The sequence below is a fragment of the Danio rerio genome, chromosome 21, assembly GCF_052040795.2.
Source record: "Danio rerio strain M-AB ecotype USA chromosome 21, GRCz13ab, whole genome shotgun sequence".
NCBI lineage: Eukaryota > Metazoa > Chordata > Actinopteri > Cypriniformes > Danionidae > Danio > Danio rerio.
In genome coordinates this window covers 41,786,298-41,803,155 of record NC_141041.1, presented here as the reverse complement: position 1 = coordinate 41,803,155, position 16,858 = coordinate 41,786,298, and the positions used below count along the sequence as shown (strand labels likewise).

The following is a 16,858-nucleotide window of genomic DNA, read 5'->3' as shown; positions in this document are numbered from 1 at the left end:
ATTTACTACTTGGATAAGGAGTTTGTTAACATCCTGAACACTTAAAGTTATGTTTTGTAAACTGAGCCAATATCATGTACAGTAGACATTCACAAATGTATAATTGAGTATTGGGCTTGGTTAAAGTCCCTATTAGGTTAAATTCAATCATATAATTTCCTCTGAGTTAGGGCCTAATTTATCTAAATGTCACCAGATTCTACAAATAAGATGTGGTTTAGATGGGAATCTGCTGTGGGCCTGCCAGGACTGGGAAAGATTGTTCTTTTTGTTCTTTTTATTGATGTTGAAATAAAAGCAGCCTCTGTTTCCCATTATCCTGTTACATAGTGTGTTACATGACATAACCAGAGTTCAATGATGAAACAAACTGGTTTAAAAGCAAACACAAGCTTATGAATATTAATTGACGTGGGCAGGAAGTGTAACACATGGTGTGTGTGTGTGTGTGTGCATACATGTGTGCACTGTGCTCACGTCAACATTTTGTTCACGTACTCCGTTTCCTTTGTTAAAATTACTGTTATTCCGTACTATTTTTCCAAGCAGTTTATTCATTGGTAGTTAGCTCTAATAGTTATGACTACATAATAAATCAAAGTTGGGAATTAGCAAAATCTGTGATTTGTCCATCAAAGAGTAGAGGTCACTCTCATGCAAAAACTCAAGATTTGGCTTACGCCGGTATCTGATTTTCTTACAAATACACATTATGACAATATTGACCTAAGCTACAAAAAAAGGTTACTTTAGCTTGTATAATTACAAAAATACTTGTGTGTTGTTGTTTTTTTTTTTTGTTTTTTTTGTTTTTATTCATAATTCTTAATCAGAGAGTTATTACAAGTAAGGAAAAAAAAACATAATATATTAGCTTCACTATGTTGAGGAAAGAAATGCTGAGTGGTAATCAAACACATTCCTTACTCTCTGAACCATATTCAGATAAAAATAAATAAAGTAAACAACAACAACAACAAAAAAGGAAACAAACAAATCAAACAATAACAAAAAATGTACACATATAATAATAACAATAATAATAATAATAATAATAATAATAATAATAATAATAATAAATAATATTAATAAATAATAATAATAATAAATTAACAAATGACACCCAAGTAAGCCATTACTGTTAAATGGAAGATATCAGACAGTTTTTTAAATTAATACACTCTTGGACGAGTTTGTATCATTCAAATATGTTGAATATTGAACATATACAGTTGAAGTCAGAATTATTAGCCCCCCTGATTTTTTTTTTTTTCTTTTAAAATATTTCCCAAACTATGTTTAACAGAGCATGAATATTTTCACAATATGTATGACACTATTTTTTATTTATTTTTATTTTTTTGGAGAAATTCGCATTTGTTTTATTTTGGCAAGAAAAATAGCAGTTTTAATTTTTTTAAGAACCATTTTTAAGATCAAAATCATTAGCCCCTTCAAGCTATATATTTTTCAATAGTCTACAGATCAAACAATCATTATACAATAACTTATTACCCTAACATTATTATAACATTATTACCCTATTAAACTTATTACAATGCCTAATTACCCTAACCTGCCTAGTTAACCTAATTACCCTAGTTAGGTTTTTAAATGTCACTTTAAGCTGTATAGAAGTGTCTTGAAACCAATCTAGTCAAATATTATTTACTGTCATCATGGCAAAGATAAAAAAAAATCATTAGAAATTATTAAAAATTAGTTATTAAAACTATTAAGTTTAGAAATGTGTTTATATTGGGATAAAAAAATAAACAGGGAGTCTAATAATTCTGCCTTCAACTGCATATATAGACCTTTTTCTTGGCTTCTGCATAGAGGGCGCAATAGCGACCAGCGTCTTCCGGCAGAATGCTTAGAACTTCCATTTACACCGATCACAACTGGTAATTTGCGCTACGAAAATGGGTTTCAATATCGTTTTGAGTGGATTACGGAGTTCTCCTATTTCACGTGTCTGCCGCCAGAACTACAGTGTTTGTGTGTGTGTTCCCGACCTGTCAGCTATGTCGACCTGTCAACACACACACACACACACACAAACACACAATATATACAAGTCATACAATTTACAAAAATGACCAATAAAAATCTGCTTCTGATAGTCTGCTCGCTGATTTGCTGTTCATTCTAATCGCGAGCCGATTATGTTTCATTTAGTGAGTCGTATTTACCATGATTTGTGTTTTTCTATCATTTCAAAATGTCATTTTATTATTCCTTTGTCACAATTATTAAATTAGTTTGTTAGTGGCACAGTACAGTAGACTATGTGTGTGTGTCAAACATTTGGGTGAATTACATTTGTTTGGGCTGGCTATATATTTGAACGAAAGAGAAACTGTTGACTTTAGCGATGACAAAGCTTTATTTAAACGTTAGAAGATGCTGTCTGACAACGAGGAGAAAATGCCTCACAGCAGTTGTTTTCCATCCAATTAGATCACATTTTTTCAAATGATCTGTCCAGGTGGTGGTGCTGACAACAATAGTAGTTCCAAGATGATAAAAGCAGGTAAAATAGATTAAAACTATCGTTTCAAAGCTCTCCAAATGTGACTGTTTATACGCATCAAATGCCGACCGGAAGTTCCTAGCATTCTCAATGCACATACACCATACCTGTCAACCGTCCCGTTTTTCCGGGGATTTCCCCATATTTTACAGTTCTATCCTGCTATCATCCCGTAAAGGTATTTTCCCGTATTTCTCCCGTATTTTCAGTCTTTCTCTAAAGGGTGGCAAATAAACATTAAAGAGTCGAGCCTGCCTTTACACAACCCATACAGCCGAACCACCAGGGGTCACCCTTTGCTTTTGAATGCGAGTCTGTGCTTTCGCTTTGTTTAGGCGTGAAAACACTTTGAAATAAACATAAAAACAGCGCGAGTCATATAGCGCTACATGACTGTCAGCTGACGAGCTATATAGTGATAAATAGACGCTGTTTCCCAAACGGATTCTGCACTCGTGATTTGAAGCGGAGCGACTGTCTGGGTTTTGGGCAAGTGTGCCGCAAGCCTGCGTTTGAGTGAAGGTCTCGGCCGTTAGATCGCCCCCTGGGGGCTGGCTGCAGTACAAGTCATAAAGCCCACCTCCTCCGTGTTAATGAAGGAGACTTGAGCCCAAATAACAAAATTATTACACTTGCAATAAAATGTCCCGAAAGATGGTTCTGGTCGATTAAGGCACTGGTTATTGTGCTGAAATAGGTGCAGATCTTCATTTTTGTAAACAGTTTGTTTTTAGCAGTAATTTAATGCTGGGCGTGTCATCGTGATTGACAGCTGTGATTGACAGTTTCTCAAAGCAGCGCGTCTGAGCTTCGGCAGGAGACTGAAGTGTTATTATTCGATTTCTGTGTTTTTTTACCATGACAAAATGAGTTCAGCAGTAAACTACAGTTTCTGACATACATGATCCTGGTGGAACACTGTTTATTCGCTAAGTTCAGGGCTTTTTTCGGGCTTTATTAGTTTGCTGATACACGCCTAACCACCCAGATAGCAAGACACAGTTCCGGCTAGATTCTCGCCTGCCGGAGACTTATCCCTTAGAGCTCAGACTGACTACCTCTGCTGGACCTACTCCGGATGCCTGGACTCACTACCCGATTCCAGCCCGAGTCAATCGAGCCAGATGCTGCGGCCGAGCGAGCCGGCGCTGCCGCATGCGAGGCGGAATCAGCCCGCGACGCCGCGAGTAGGTTATGCGCTGCGGTCCGGAGCTGGCGCGATTGAATATATAAAACCCTCATATTTGTTAACTTTATTACATCCATTTGTGTTGATATGACAGCAAACGCATGCTGAGAAGTTCGGGGGGCGTGGTTGATTTTACATAAAGCGTTTGGTTGGAAGCTCGACTCCGCTCATTTTCGCGGCTCCTCCTCTGGCTCCATCAGACAGTCCTTCTGCGCATGTCAAGGCTCCAATTTCAGCAATCTTTTGCGACAGTTTGTGCCCGTCAAGCAGGCGTTTTGCCCTCAAGGCGTTCAATGGGAAAAAGGGCTGTCGCGTCGTCCATATTTTTTACAGTCATTGGTTTTGGGTGCTTGTTTAAACAGACATATAAACGTAACTGATAATAGCATCTAAAGATGTTGATCTTGGTGAGTTTTTTTCAAACACAAGTAATTTCGTCCTAAATGAGAATAAAAAGTTAGGAAAGCAATCAAATAATTTCATTATAACCTTAGATGTGTGCATTTTTAAAGTGACACCTGTTATTTAATGTAAACAAACTAAAAAATCTAAATAAATAAGAGATTCATTCATTGCTCTTTAATCAGAATGTGTCAGTTATACAGTAAACTTATTATAGTTATACTTAGTATAACTTGATTCTATTTCATTATAATTGCTATTAATTTTAATAAGCTGAGCTGTTTGCTAATGTATTTGTTCCTAATGTGTATATATATTTTTTATTTTGTAAATAATAATAAAACATATTACTGACCATTTAACTGTTTATTTACAACAAAACAGCTCCAAATAAACATATTTAGTAATTTGGGGATTTTTTGAAAGGTGGGGTTGGTGGAATCCCTTATTATGGTGGGCATATCCCTTATTTTCACATCCCAATGTTAACAGGTATGGCATACACGCAAGCATAATGGGTAATTTTGCGTTTTAAGAAAAAGGTTGAAATATTCATATATATTAAGCTTTTTTTTTTTTTTAAATAGAACAGAAAAAGTTGCCAAGCTGTATAGAAATGCTCTGTATGGCCATTAATGGTATATCTAATTGTCTCTATTTGAATGAACTGCAACAAGTCATACATCCAATGAAAGTAGTTGGGAGGAGAAGGGTTTTTCCAGTTCAGTAGTATAATTCTTTTGGCAATTATTAAGCAAAAGGCTTATACATTTGACTGCGAAGAACACATCGATAAATTTGTAGGACTTGTATCCACTAAAGGACACAGTCCAATTTTTAGAAGAAAAATATCAGATTAATTTAAAGATTGATGTATAAAAAGAGTATAACTCTGAGCAAAGCCAGAAGGTATGGAAAAAGGTAGCTGGAGCTTGTCGGCATCTGTCTAATTTTATTTTAAACAAAGATAAAGAATCTGACATTATGTTAAATGAGAAAATTGTCTTATATATGTTGGAAACTCTAACTCAAACCCTTGGAAACTTTTATGTCCAAGATTTGATGAATCTCTTGTTTAAGAGGTTGATGAGGGAAGTTTGAAAATGTATTTCTTATAAATTCTCGAGTCTGCAAATACTTTTGTGAAGTGAGTTTTTGGGAGCCTGAATTTTTCTTAGAAATATGGAAAAGGTTACAAAAGTGTTCTCGTGAAAGAGAGCATTAGTATTTACATTACCTATTCTAAACCATAATGCAAATGCTCCATCTGATATAGAAGGATTTTTATATATAGGAGACAAACGAGACATTGCCTGAAAACCGAAATGTTTTTTTATTGTTTACAAATTCTTAGACTATGTAAGACTAGGGGATTAAAAGAAAAACAAGAATATTAAATATTTAGGGCCCTATCATACACCCGGCGCAGTGTGGCGCAAGGCGTGGCGCAGTAATCTTTTGGTAGTTTCAGCTTGGTGCAGGAGTCGTTTTGAGGCGTTGCGCTACGCTGTTTAAATAGCAAATGCATTAGCGCTCATTTTTGCGCTCATAGGCGTTCTGGTCTAAAAAGGAAGGCGTTCTGAGGCGGACCGCTGGCGCGTTGCTATTTTGAGAATCTATAATAGATTTTTCATTAGACCAAAACTAACCCGGTCTAAACTCCGACGCAAAGTTGCGCCTCGCTTACACACTGCTTAATACGCACAAGAGAGCAATAGGCAAATATCTTTACATATGAAAAATGTAAATATTAAGGATATATATATTATATAATAAGAATAGATATAGAATATAAATATAAAGGATTAAAATATTACAAAACATATTATTTTCTAGCCTACATAAATATGAAAAATCACTGCTTTTATGTCTTCTTCATCTCGGGAGGCTTTTTCGGTTCATTCATAACAATTTGCTTTTGTATAATGTTATTATTATTAGCAGTATTATTTATTATATACATATTTATATTTGTTTTATTAAAAACAAGCTTAGATTTGCCCACCTGTCAGGTTTTAGAACATATGGGGCAAAGCATGTGTTTTAGGATATAACTCAGGTTCTTGAGCACATTTTGCTATTATTATTCATTTATTCGTTTGCCGGAAATTAGAACTGAATTTAGAAATAGTTTTGAAATGAATATTTGCGCTTAACAAACAAAAGTATTTATTTATAGACTGATTGATGTCTGTGTGTAAAGATTTCCCTATCCAAGAGTGAAAGTGAAAGTAGTTCCATTATCTCTCATTCTCACGCAGTAGATGCTCTGTTTAACAGTTTTCTGTTAAAAAACTGTTAACTGTTTGCTTGTGAAATGCTCATTTTTTCCACTTAGACTTACTTTGTATAACAATATATGGTTTATATAGGTTTTTCGTCTTAAAATTGTCCTAATAATAAAGTATATGATAATGCCTTCATCACTGCTTAGAATAATATGGATCCAGATGGTCAGACTTTTATTGTAGATTACCAAAACAAACATTTCTTTTAGAGGATAATCTTGCACAGATCTGTTATTTACTTTATAGAACAACAATATGGGTTAGCAAAATAAACATGGTTAATTTTAAATTCACCCAGACTTCAAATGTTGAATCTTGACATTTTTTCAGATGTACAGTGCTATAGTCCGCTCTGAAGCTACGCAAAATGGCTGTTGTTATTGCAGAATGATTACCTTTGATTTTGTTGTATGTGATTTATTGTGTAGCTTGTAGATGAACTATGACTCTGTGTAGTAAATGCTGCTCCGTCCCATGTAAAAGCACATGCTGAAGATTGACGACTGCTACAGCACCGGCTTTACTGACAAAATGCACATGAAATTTGCCTTCTATTAATCGCCCAGCTCTATTTATTGCTATGGCCAAAGCTATTTCAGCTTTTGTGAATACTTGTCAAGTCAAACTAATATAGAAGGAGAAAAAAAAAATCCATCCGCCAGTCGGAGGGAGAGGCGGAAGGACATGCAGTAGTTCGGCATTCACGTAAGGAAAAAGGAAACTGAAATCTAACCAGAACAGAATCTCCGCCAAAACGAAACCTCCGCCAAAGCCGAATCTCCGCCAAAATTGAGAAAGAAAGTGCACAACAGTTAAAAAACCATCATCAAGTCCCGGAGTGGCAGCCGGTGAGAACTTTACTTTGGTTATTGCATGAAAATCGTGACTGTCATGTCAGTATTTGAGGGCAAATCAACCGTGAAGCAGCATCTGAGTTCAAGTTCGGCACAGAGGAAAAAGTTGCTCCTTTAGTGCTTATCTGCCCGCTGCTTAATTATTTCAAGATACAAATAGTTATTTGCAAACTAGAAGATGTTATGAAGCAGAAATGTATAGTTTTGGTTATTTTAATCATCATTTGAGTGTTGTCTGACTGACGTTAAGATGTTAATTTTCCTCCGTGATTCATATGCATGCATGAGCAGATCACGTGCACATAAGCTGATTGCTGCAGTAGCAAAATTAATCGCATTTCATTTATGTGTCTTAAAACTAAATATTTAAGTTCAGTATATTAAACTGTACTGTTGATTGTGCTTTAACAAGTGATAATTCAGTATAATACTTGAAAATACTGTATGGAAAATCAGACAAAATTCACAAATGTTTGTATATATATATATGTTTATTTGCAATTTAATTACATATCTTGTATTTTTGTTTATTTTAAAGGTTTTTCACCTTTCAACTTTCTACTTTCAACTTTCCACCGTTATACTTTTTACCTGCCTTTCTGCTGCATTTATGATGCAATAAATGGATGAGTGGAATCCAGTTAAAACTCCCTTGATGATGCGTCTTCCTTTCAAGCGGGAAAACTTGTGCATAAGAGAATAGCTTGACAGTGAAAAACCGGGACCAGTGAAAAACTGGACAGTGAAAAAACGGGAAACCAGGAAAACTGGAAACCTGTTTGACTCAAAAAAGGCAAGTGAGAAGATAATACATTCAATTTGAAGAATAACTGTGAAGAATGGCCACGCAGGCGGTAGGAAAGTCACTCGAACAACTAAAAGCAAAAAGGACAGTGGAAAAAAGGGCATTCACACGTCTAGCCAACAATATATTCAAAACTTGTAAAAACATGACAGAGATGGATCTTCAAGACAGTTTAAATAAACTCACAATACAAGCAGAGAAAGTCATGGAAGTAAATGATGATCTTGAAGCAGGCATGATTGCAGAAATAGAGGCAAATCTGGATACAGACCAGTCAGCTGAATTAACAGAACAGCAAAAAGACGACCTCGAGAAGACTGCAAGCGACTGTGAGTTAAAACTGGATGAAGTGAAAATTCTTCTTCATGAAACGTTATGGACTAGATATGGGGATGTTGAACTGTCCACGGCACTGCAGGTTGCTGAAGCTGAGAGTGATAGAGTCGAAGCAGTAGATCCAACTGGAAATCATGAAGCATACGATTTCATGCTTAGTCACCTTCAAAATCTGATAAAAAATGCAAAGGAGATGTACAGCAAATGGCAACGGTGCATCCCATCAGGTGATGAGAGAGATTTCAGCCAGAGACAAAGAGGACTCGAAGCAAACATTACCAGGTTAGTGGCAAGGAAAGCTGATTTCATGCAAGCAAGACAAGCTGAGGAGGCTAGGAATATAGCACATGTCCCAGTGATTTCTACTTACCCCATAGCAACAATCAAGTTGAAACCTGCAACACTACCAAAGTTCTCTGGTAGCAAGAGAGATTTTCACAGATGGAAGAAGGATTGGGAGGCACTCCAAAAGCAGGGTGAGCCCACTGGCTCTAAGGAGGTAAAAAAGGTTCAGTTACTAGACAGTCTGGAAGAAAAGATTGTAAGAGAACTCCGCCTTACCACTTATAATTCTGCTAATGACATTTTCCGTGTCTTGGAAAATCGCTATGGCAACAAGACAGCAATTGCTATCGAAATAGTGGAAGACTTGCAAAAAATTCCTCCCATTAGAAGTCACCAACCACGAAAAATAGTTGAACTAATTCAAGAAGTAGAAAAGGCACTTGGAGATTTGAGTGATCTTGGAAATACTGGCGCCATAAACAACCCACTGGTAACAAAGTCGATAGAAGGAAAACTTCCTGAAAGTTTAAAAAAGGAATGGCTTATTCACGTATCTGCCCAACAGAGTGCAGTCACACCAGATAATCGATTTGACTACCTTTTGGATTTCCTCAAAAAGCAAGAGAACATCTACGAGCAATTGGAACAATTAAGACTTGAAGAACCTAACAGAAAGGATGTGCGAAATGAACCAAAATGGGCAAAAACAAAGTCTACAAAATCAAACACTGACCAGGCTGGTTGTGTAGTCTGTGGTGATGCTAAGCATAAATGGAAACTCTACTTCTGTAAGCAGTTCCGGGCATCGAAATTAGTAGATAAAAAGGCTGCAGTAAGTGCACTCGGAGCTTGTAAAAAATGTCTTGAGGTCCATGAACAGCATTCATTCTGCAAACGAAACTACTTGTGCAAAAGCCAAGACTGTGAAGATGAGGGTGTCCCTGAGCATCACTACTATTTATGCCCTAATGCTAAAAGAGAGGAGAAACGTGCTGACCAGAAAAAGAGCAAACTTTGTCCGAAAACGGAGAAATGTGTAAAAGACTACACTAGAGATCAGCAAGATTTTCTCAGCAGACTTTCACCAGAATTAGCACAGCAGTGTAGAAATGTGTTCTCAAACACTACAGCAAGAGTGTTCAATGTGACAAAGGAAAAGCCAGGTTTACTAGCACAAAGTGGACTGCTAGAATTGCCTGTAATCATGATGCTTCTAAATGTGACAGCCAATGCTGGTCAAAAGATTGGGACATTAATTGATTTGGCATCAGACACTAATTACATAACGCACAGCGCTGCTGATCGTCTGAACCTAAAAGGAGAAAAGATAACTCTTGTAATCCATGGAGTTGGAGGCATGAAGGTTCGGATGAAGACTAAACGTTATCTTCTGAAAATAAGGGTGAGAACCTCCCAGGGAACCTTCAAGTCCCACCAATTGGCGTGCTATGGGTTGGAAAGCATCGCTGAAATTAATAACACAGTGCAACCAAACCAACTGAAAAAATTGTTTCCAGACATACCTCTTGCCGAACTTGCAAGGCCAAAAGTAGTCGACCTGCTTATAAGCCATCGGGAAGGACAGTTGGCTCCACAGAGGATCAGAATTGTTGGAGACCTGGTATTGTGGGATGGTCCACTTGGAAAGACGATTGGAGGAACTCATCCTGAGCTTTTCGAAGATGTGACTGTATCTGCCTACCGGTCCAAGACTCATTTTGCACGATCAATGAGATTGGCTGCTGTTAAATATGAGTAAGTAACTGAATACAGTCCACCAAACAAACCACTAGCCAGACTCCATGAATCAAGCGTCTCAACCAGTACTCGAGACTTTCTTGAATGGTGGAAGTGGGATTCCATTGGTGCAGCATGTGAGCCAAAGTGTGGGGGTTGTCGCTGCGGGAATTGTCAGCCTGGTGGAAAAGAAATGTCTCTTGCTGAGGAGAGGGAGCTGGAGTTAGTAAAAGAAGGTCTCACTTATGTCATGGAGGACAAACACAGCAATGAGCCACATTGGCATGCTAAATATCCTTGGATACAGGACCCAACTTCCTTACCAGACAACAGGCGTGCAGTTGAGGCTACATTTCTGCGTACAGAGAAGCAGTTGGCCAAAGATCCTCAGTGGAAAACAGCTTATAGTGCCCAAGTGAAAGACATGCTTGACAGAGGGGCTGCAGTTAAGCTACCTGAAAGTTCAATTGCTAATTGGGCTGGACCTGTATGGTACGTGAGTCATCTCATCGCTCCAAACCCTCACTCAGTCACAACCCCAGTGAGACTCGTTTGGAATAGCAGCCAAAGATTTAGAGATGTCAGCATGAATGACCTGTTAATTAAAGGACCAGACGTTCTAAACCAGATACGTGCTGTTCTGCTGAGATTCAGAAGTGGAGTGTATGCTGCATTGGGGGATATTAAGAAAATGTACAACTCCGTTTGGTTGGAGGACCAAGAAGTACATTTGCACAGATTCCTTTGGCGAGACACTGAGAATGAGGAGCTTGGAGAATACGCAATCACAAGAGTCAATATTGGAGACAAACCAGCAGGGTGCATTGCGCAACTGGCAATGCGTGAAACTGCTAATTTGCCATCCTTTGCTCACCTTGAAGAGGAACGACGGGTAATCCAACATGACAGCTATGTTGATGATATTCTTACATCTCACAATGACCTTGACCAGCTACAGTCCATTGTGGCAAACACAGAGTTGATCTTGAAAGCTGGAGGATTTCATCTGAAACCATGGGTCTTCTCAGGTCAAAGTGGGAGGGAAAAGTCTGATGATAAGTGCTGTAAGATAAAGGAAAAGGTTATGGTTCTGCCAAACCAATTGCTTGATGATGACAACAAAGCACTTGGCCTAGGCTATTCTGTGGAAGACGACAAGTTGTATGTGATGACATCCATCAATTTTTCAAAAAGAAAAAAGAAAATTAGACTGGGAAAAAACCTAACACAGGAGCAAGTTAGAGCCCAAACACCAAATCCACTGACAAGAAGAGAGCTCTTGAGTCAGGTATCAGGGGTATATGATCCAGTAGGCTTAGTGACTCCAGCCAAACAAAAGGGAGCAATTCTGGTTCGCAGAGCTTTTCAAGAAGCAAAGAATACAAGACTTCAAGTCAATGAAACTTGGGATGTTGCTCTCTCAGATGACCTTAGAGAAGATGCTATCAAACTCTTTGAGGAATACATCCAACTAGGCCAAATTAAATTCACAAGAGCCATAACACCTCCAGAATTTGAAGGACACCCCTGGGCGATAACCTTTTCTGACGGAAGTGAAAACACTTATGGTGCTGTAATGTACTTGAGATGGGACTCAAAACAGGGCCCAGTAATCAGGCTTGTGGAGTCCAAAGCTAAGCTGACTCCTTTAGACCAAAAAGGAGATGCTATCAAGGCAGAGGTGTGCGGAGCTGTGTTCGCCTCACGTTTGCGAAAGTACTTTGAGCAGCACAGCCGAATTCAAGTGGAGAGGTGGTTCCATTTAGTTGATAGCCAAACAGTACTTGGTGCTATACAACGTGAAAGCTATGGCTACAAAACATTCTTCGCCAATCGGATCGGGGAGATACAAGGAATCACAAAAGCGCAAGAGTGGTGGTGGATACCAGGCCCACAAAACATTGCTGATGTGATAACTAGAGGAGCTAGCCCTCAAAATCTCGATGAAAGTTCAGAGTGGCAAAATGGGCCAAGATTCCTGAGCTTACCAGTAGATGAATGGCCAATCAAGTCAGCTAAAGACTTAGCTATCACTGCCCGAGAAAGCATTAACAAACTTCAAAAGAAAGCGTTTGCAGCTGTATTGACAAGGTCAAAAACAAAGCAAATGGAGCCGACTATGGAGTCGAAACCAATTGAGAGCCCCAACCTAGTTCGAGCGGAACAAAAAAGACCACCAGCAGGCTTAGCTGTCCTGAACTTGTGTGACATAAAGCGGTTCAGTGACCTGTCACGACTGGTTAAAACAATAGCATGGGTTTGGAGAGCTGCAAAGAAGTTTCTCGGCAAAAAACGGACTGTAAATAAACCAAAGTGGGAGGCAGTCTTGTCATTAGGAACCATTTCAGTAAGAGAAAGAGAAGATGCTCTACGAGATATTTTTCTTGCTGAGCAGGATGGGGTGACCTTTCCAAACACCACTAAAGAGAGGTTAGTTGTCTTTAAAGATCCAGACTCTGGATTGTTGGTCTGCGGTGGCAGGGTGCAGGTCTTTCAAGATGATCAGCTGAGTGTTCCAATTCTTCCTTCCAATTCATGGATTTCCACATTACTAGCTCAAGAATCTCACAAGGAGAGCCACGGAGGCTTGGCTGAGACTCTGCTTAGAATGCGAAGGAGAGCCTGGGTATTAAAAGGCAGAAGAATAGCACAAAAAGTTGTGGACAGCTGTGTACAATGTAGGAAGAACAAAGCAAAAAAGTGTCAGCAAGTAATGGGTGATCTTCCTTTAGAAAGAACCCAACCAGCTGCACCTTTCGAGTTCACAGCATTGGATCTTTTCGGACCTTACCATGTGAAAGATGATGTCAAGAAAAGAGTCTTGCTGAAGGTCTGGGGTGTTGTTTTTTGTTGTATGTCGAGCAGGGCAATCCATACAGAACTGGTTAACTCTCAGTCAACCGAAGGTTTCTTACTGGCCTTTCAAAGATTTGCTGCAATTAGAGGCTATCCCAGAAAGATTTTTTCAGATCCTGGTACCAATTTCATTGGAGCAAGACAAGTTTTGCAAGATCTGTACCAATTCCTGGAGGGAATTGACAAATCTACCCTGGAGGAAACAGCAGTAAAACATGGAACTGAGTGGATCTGGAAGATTCACCCAGCTGATTCCCCACATAGAAATGGAGCTGCTGAAGCTGCAGTGCGCATTATCAAGAGGGCACTCCAAAACTGCGGAGGGGAGTCCACCCTCACATACAGTGAAATGAATACAGCCCTTCAAATAGCAGCTAATCTTGCTATTGAGCGACCAATCGATGCCAGGGCACAAAATCAGGAAGGCTGCATTCAATATGTAACGCCAAATTCGCTATTGCTCGGACGAGCGTCTCAAAGTTTTGACATTAAAACTTTTGACTTTTTCAGCTATCCCTTCAAAAGACTCCAAGCAATGCAGTCATTGGTAAATAAGTTTTGGGAACGTTGGAGCCAGCTTGCAGGTCCTAATTTGTTCATAAGGAGCAAGTGGCACACCACACACAGGAATGTCGCAATTGGGGATATTGTCTGGATCGCAGATCAGAATGCACTCAGAGGACAATTCAAGCTTGGCAGAGTAATCAGTGTCAATCCAGACAGTAAAGGTGTCGTAAGAGATGTAAATATAAGAACATTCCCAAGTTACCCTGTTCTGATCACAAAACCATCTAAAGCAAGGGCAAATTCTTCGGAGTCCAAAATCGGTCGAGAGAAGATCCCGAGTACTGTCCTTCACAGAGATGTCAGACGGCTAGTTGTTCTACTTCCTGCAGAGGAACAAAAGAGTAAATAATTCAGAGAACATCCTTTTGAAAGCTAAAAGTAATCGAACTAAACAGTTTGCCTTCAAAGAGATGCGATTTCCTCTTTATCCCAAGAAAATCGAGTGGGAGGTGTCAAGTCAAACTAATATAGAAGGAGAAAAAAAAAATCCATCCGCCAGTCGGAGGGAGAGGCGGAAGGACATGCAGTAGTTCGGCATTCACGTAAGGAAAAAGGAAACTGAAACCTAACCAGAACAGAATCTCCGCCAAAACGAAACCTCCGCCAAAGCCGAATCTCCGCCAAAATTGAGAAAGAAAGTGCACAACAGTTAAAAAACCATCATCAAGTCCCGGAGTGGCAGCCGGTGAGAACTTTACTTTGGTTATTGCATGAAAATCGTGACTGTCATGTCAGTATTTGAGGGCAAATCAACCGTGAAGCAGCATCTGAGTTCAAGTTCGGCACAGAGGAAAAAGTTGCTCCTTTAGTGCTTATCTGCCCGCTGCTTAATTATTTCAAGATACAAATAGTTATTTGCAAACTAGAAGATGTTATGAAGCAGAAATGTATAGTTTTGGTTATTTTAATCATCATTTGAGTGTTGTCTGACTGACGTTAAGATGTTAATTTTCCTCCGTGATTCATATGCATGCATGAGCAGATCACGTGCACATAAGCTGATTGCTGCAGTAGCAAAATTAATCGCATTTCATTTATGTGTCTTAAAACTAAATATTTAAGTTCAGTATATTAAACTGTACTGTTGATTGTGCTTTAACAAGTGATAATTCAGTATAATACTTGAAAATACTGTATGGAAAATCAGACAAAATTCACAAATGTTTGTATATATATATATGTTTATTTGCAATTTAATTACATATCTTGTATTTTTGTTTATTTTAAAGGTTTTTCACCTTTCAACTTTCTACTTTCAACTTTCCACCGTTATACTTTTTACCTGCCTTTCTGCTGCATTTATGATGCAATAAATGGATGAGTGGAATCCAGTTAAAACTCCCTTGATGATGCGTCTTCCTTTCAAGCGGGAAAACTTGTGCATAAGAGAATAGCTTGACAATACTTCCTTGTCTCATGTAACTGTGGTGTCTCTGAAAGTGTAATAAGAATCATGCTGGCTTCGCCTGGGGTGTCTGAGGAAGGAACTTTAACACAAATAGAGGCTCGAACAATGTAAACATTGAAAATGGTCAAATAAATGCCTGAAAGAGCTCAAGACATAAAGGATCACTTTGGGCATCTCTGGTTATTTTAAATCGTCCATGCCCGGCAGCGTCTCATCCCATTTAATGTTCTTATTTAATAATATCCCTCTTCATCTTTTTTCAATGTTTACACGTCATTTCTTGCCACATTGCTTCAAGGGAAGCTGAAGATCAGTGGGTTTCATTTTCCCCACTCTGTCAGAAGTGTTATATCAAACTGTTCCTTACGGACAAGTCTGTTCCTAAATAATTCCAATTTCAAACAACCCTAATAAACAAAATACCATGAATTACCATTATTAGTTGGAAGAAGTGGTCATTTGTCTACGAAGAGTTTTAGCGATAAATCAAAAGTGAACCTATTTACTTTGTTCTGTCGCATTTATTAGAGCACACTTAGTGTTTTAAAGAAATAATACATATTTTTGTATATATTAGATACATTTATAAGAGTTGAATTTTCTAATCTTACAGCAAAATATATATTTTTTTAAAACAAAATTTTTTACTTGTCTATAAAATGCTTTTTGAAGAGTGTATTTGGGGTCTTAAAAAGTCTTCAATTCAAAAACATAATTTTAGGCCTTAAAGTTTGAATTATGTTGTAGGTCTTAAATCATTTTAAACGAGTCTTAATTTTCCCATGTCTGTGTAAAGCTACTAGTTGGGCAAACACCCACCCAATCACCAGCAATCCATCTTAACTAAACTTTTAAAGAGTCCTTATTATGGGTTTTTGAAAATGAGCTTTTATGCAGTGTGTAACACAGCTCTAAGTGAATGAAAACATCCAGCTGAGGATTACATCGGAAAGTTCACCCAGGTTAAACCTATTGATCCTTTAATTATATATTGACTAAGAGTCGAATAAATGAATCTTGTTGGGTTCGTTTTTTTGTTTTTTTGTTTTGGTTTCAACTCGTCAACGTCAATACAGTGCAATCACCAAATATAAAGTGCCGGATGTACCGCAAAGAGACCTCTATCTCACTCATGGCTTGTCCTCTCAAGTGGGGGAAAGACAATGCACAACGTTACCCACTGCTGTCAACCTGGGCCAAGTCATATCTCTGTCCCAGAAACCTCAGTCCCAAATGAGAGGGTTTTTTCTGTTGCAGGGGACATTGTAAATGCCCAGAGATACCAGCTTTTACCAGATTATATTTATATGATAATTTTCCTTAAAACCCATCTCTATCTAAGTGAGTGAGTGAGTTATTAAATGTTTAATGTGATGAGTTTTCAACAATACTAAATTGAAACTTTATTTTTTTACATGGTTTAATAATTTTTTGTTATTAAAATTTAAAAATTGAAGTTCCTGTTTTAAAGCTTACAGATAGATGGGTAATTTGTATCTCATTGACACTTTTGGCCCTTTTTTGTAGTATTTTCATTAGTTTTGTTTTTCCTGTAAATGATTCCATAAATACCGTACCGTGCTATTCATACCGAG

At 38.2% G+C, this 16,858-nt stretch overlaps 2 protein-coding genes across 2 annotated transcripts in view; one reads left to right on the top strand and one right to left on the bottom strand.

The window, feature by feature from the left end:
- grk6 (G protein-coupled receptor kinase 6) overlaps positions 1-16,858 on the bottom strand; it is a 119,421-nt gene that overhangs the window by 69,563 nt on the left and 33,000 nt on the right.
- Positions 7,150-15,189, top strand: LOC147838935 (uncharacterized). The gene is made up of 2 exons (XM_087301742.1): positions 7,150-7,263; positions 7,808-15,189. Exon 2 carries the CDS (start codon positions 10,626-10,628, stop codon positions 14,202-14,204), a length of 3,579 nt encoding a protein of 1,192 aa, XP_087157868.1. The 5' UTR covers positions 7,150-7,263; positions 7,808-10,625; the 3' UTR covers positions 14,205-15,189.

What these genes read in the sequence shown, in the direction of transcription:
- LOC147838935 (XM_087301742.1), top strand. Translation starts at nt 10,626, where the DNA reads ATGTCTCTTGCTGAGGAGAGGGAGCTGGAGTTAGTAAAAGAAGGTCTC.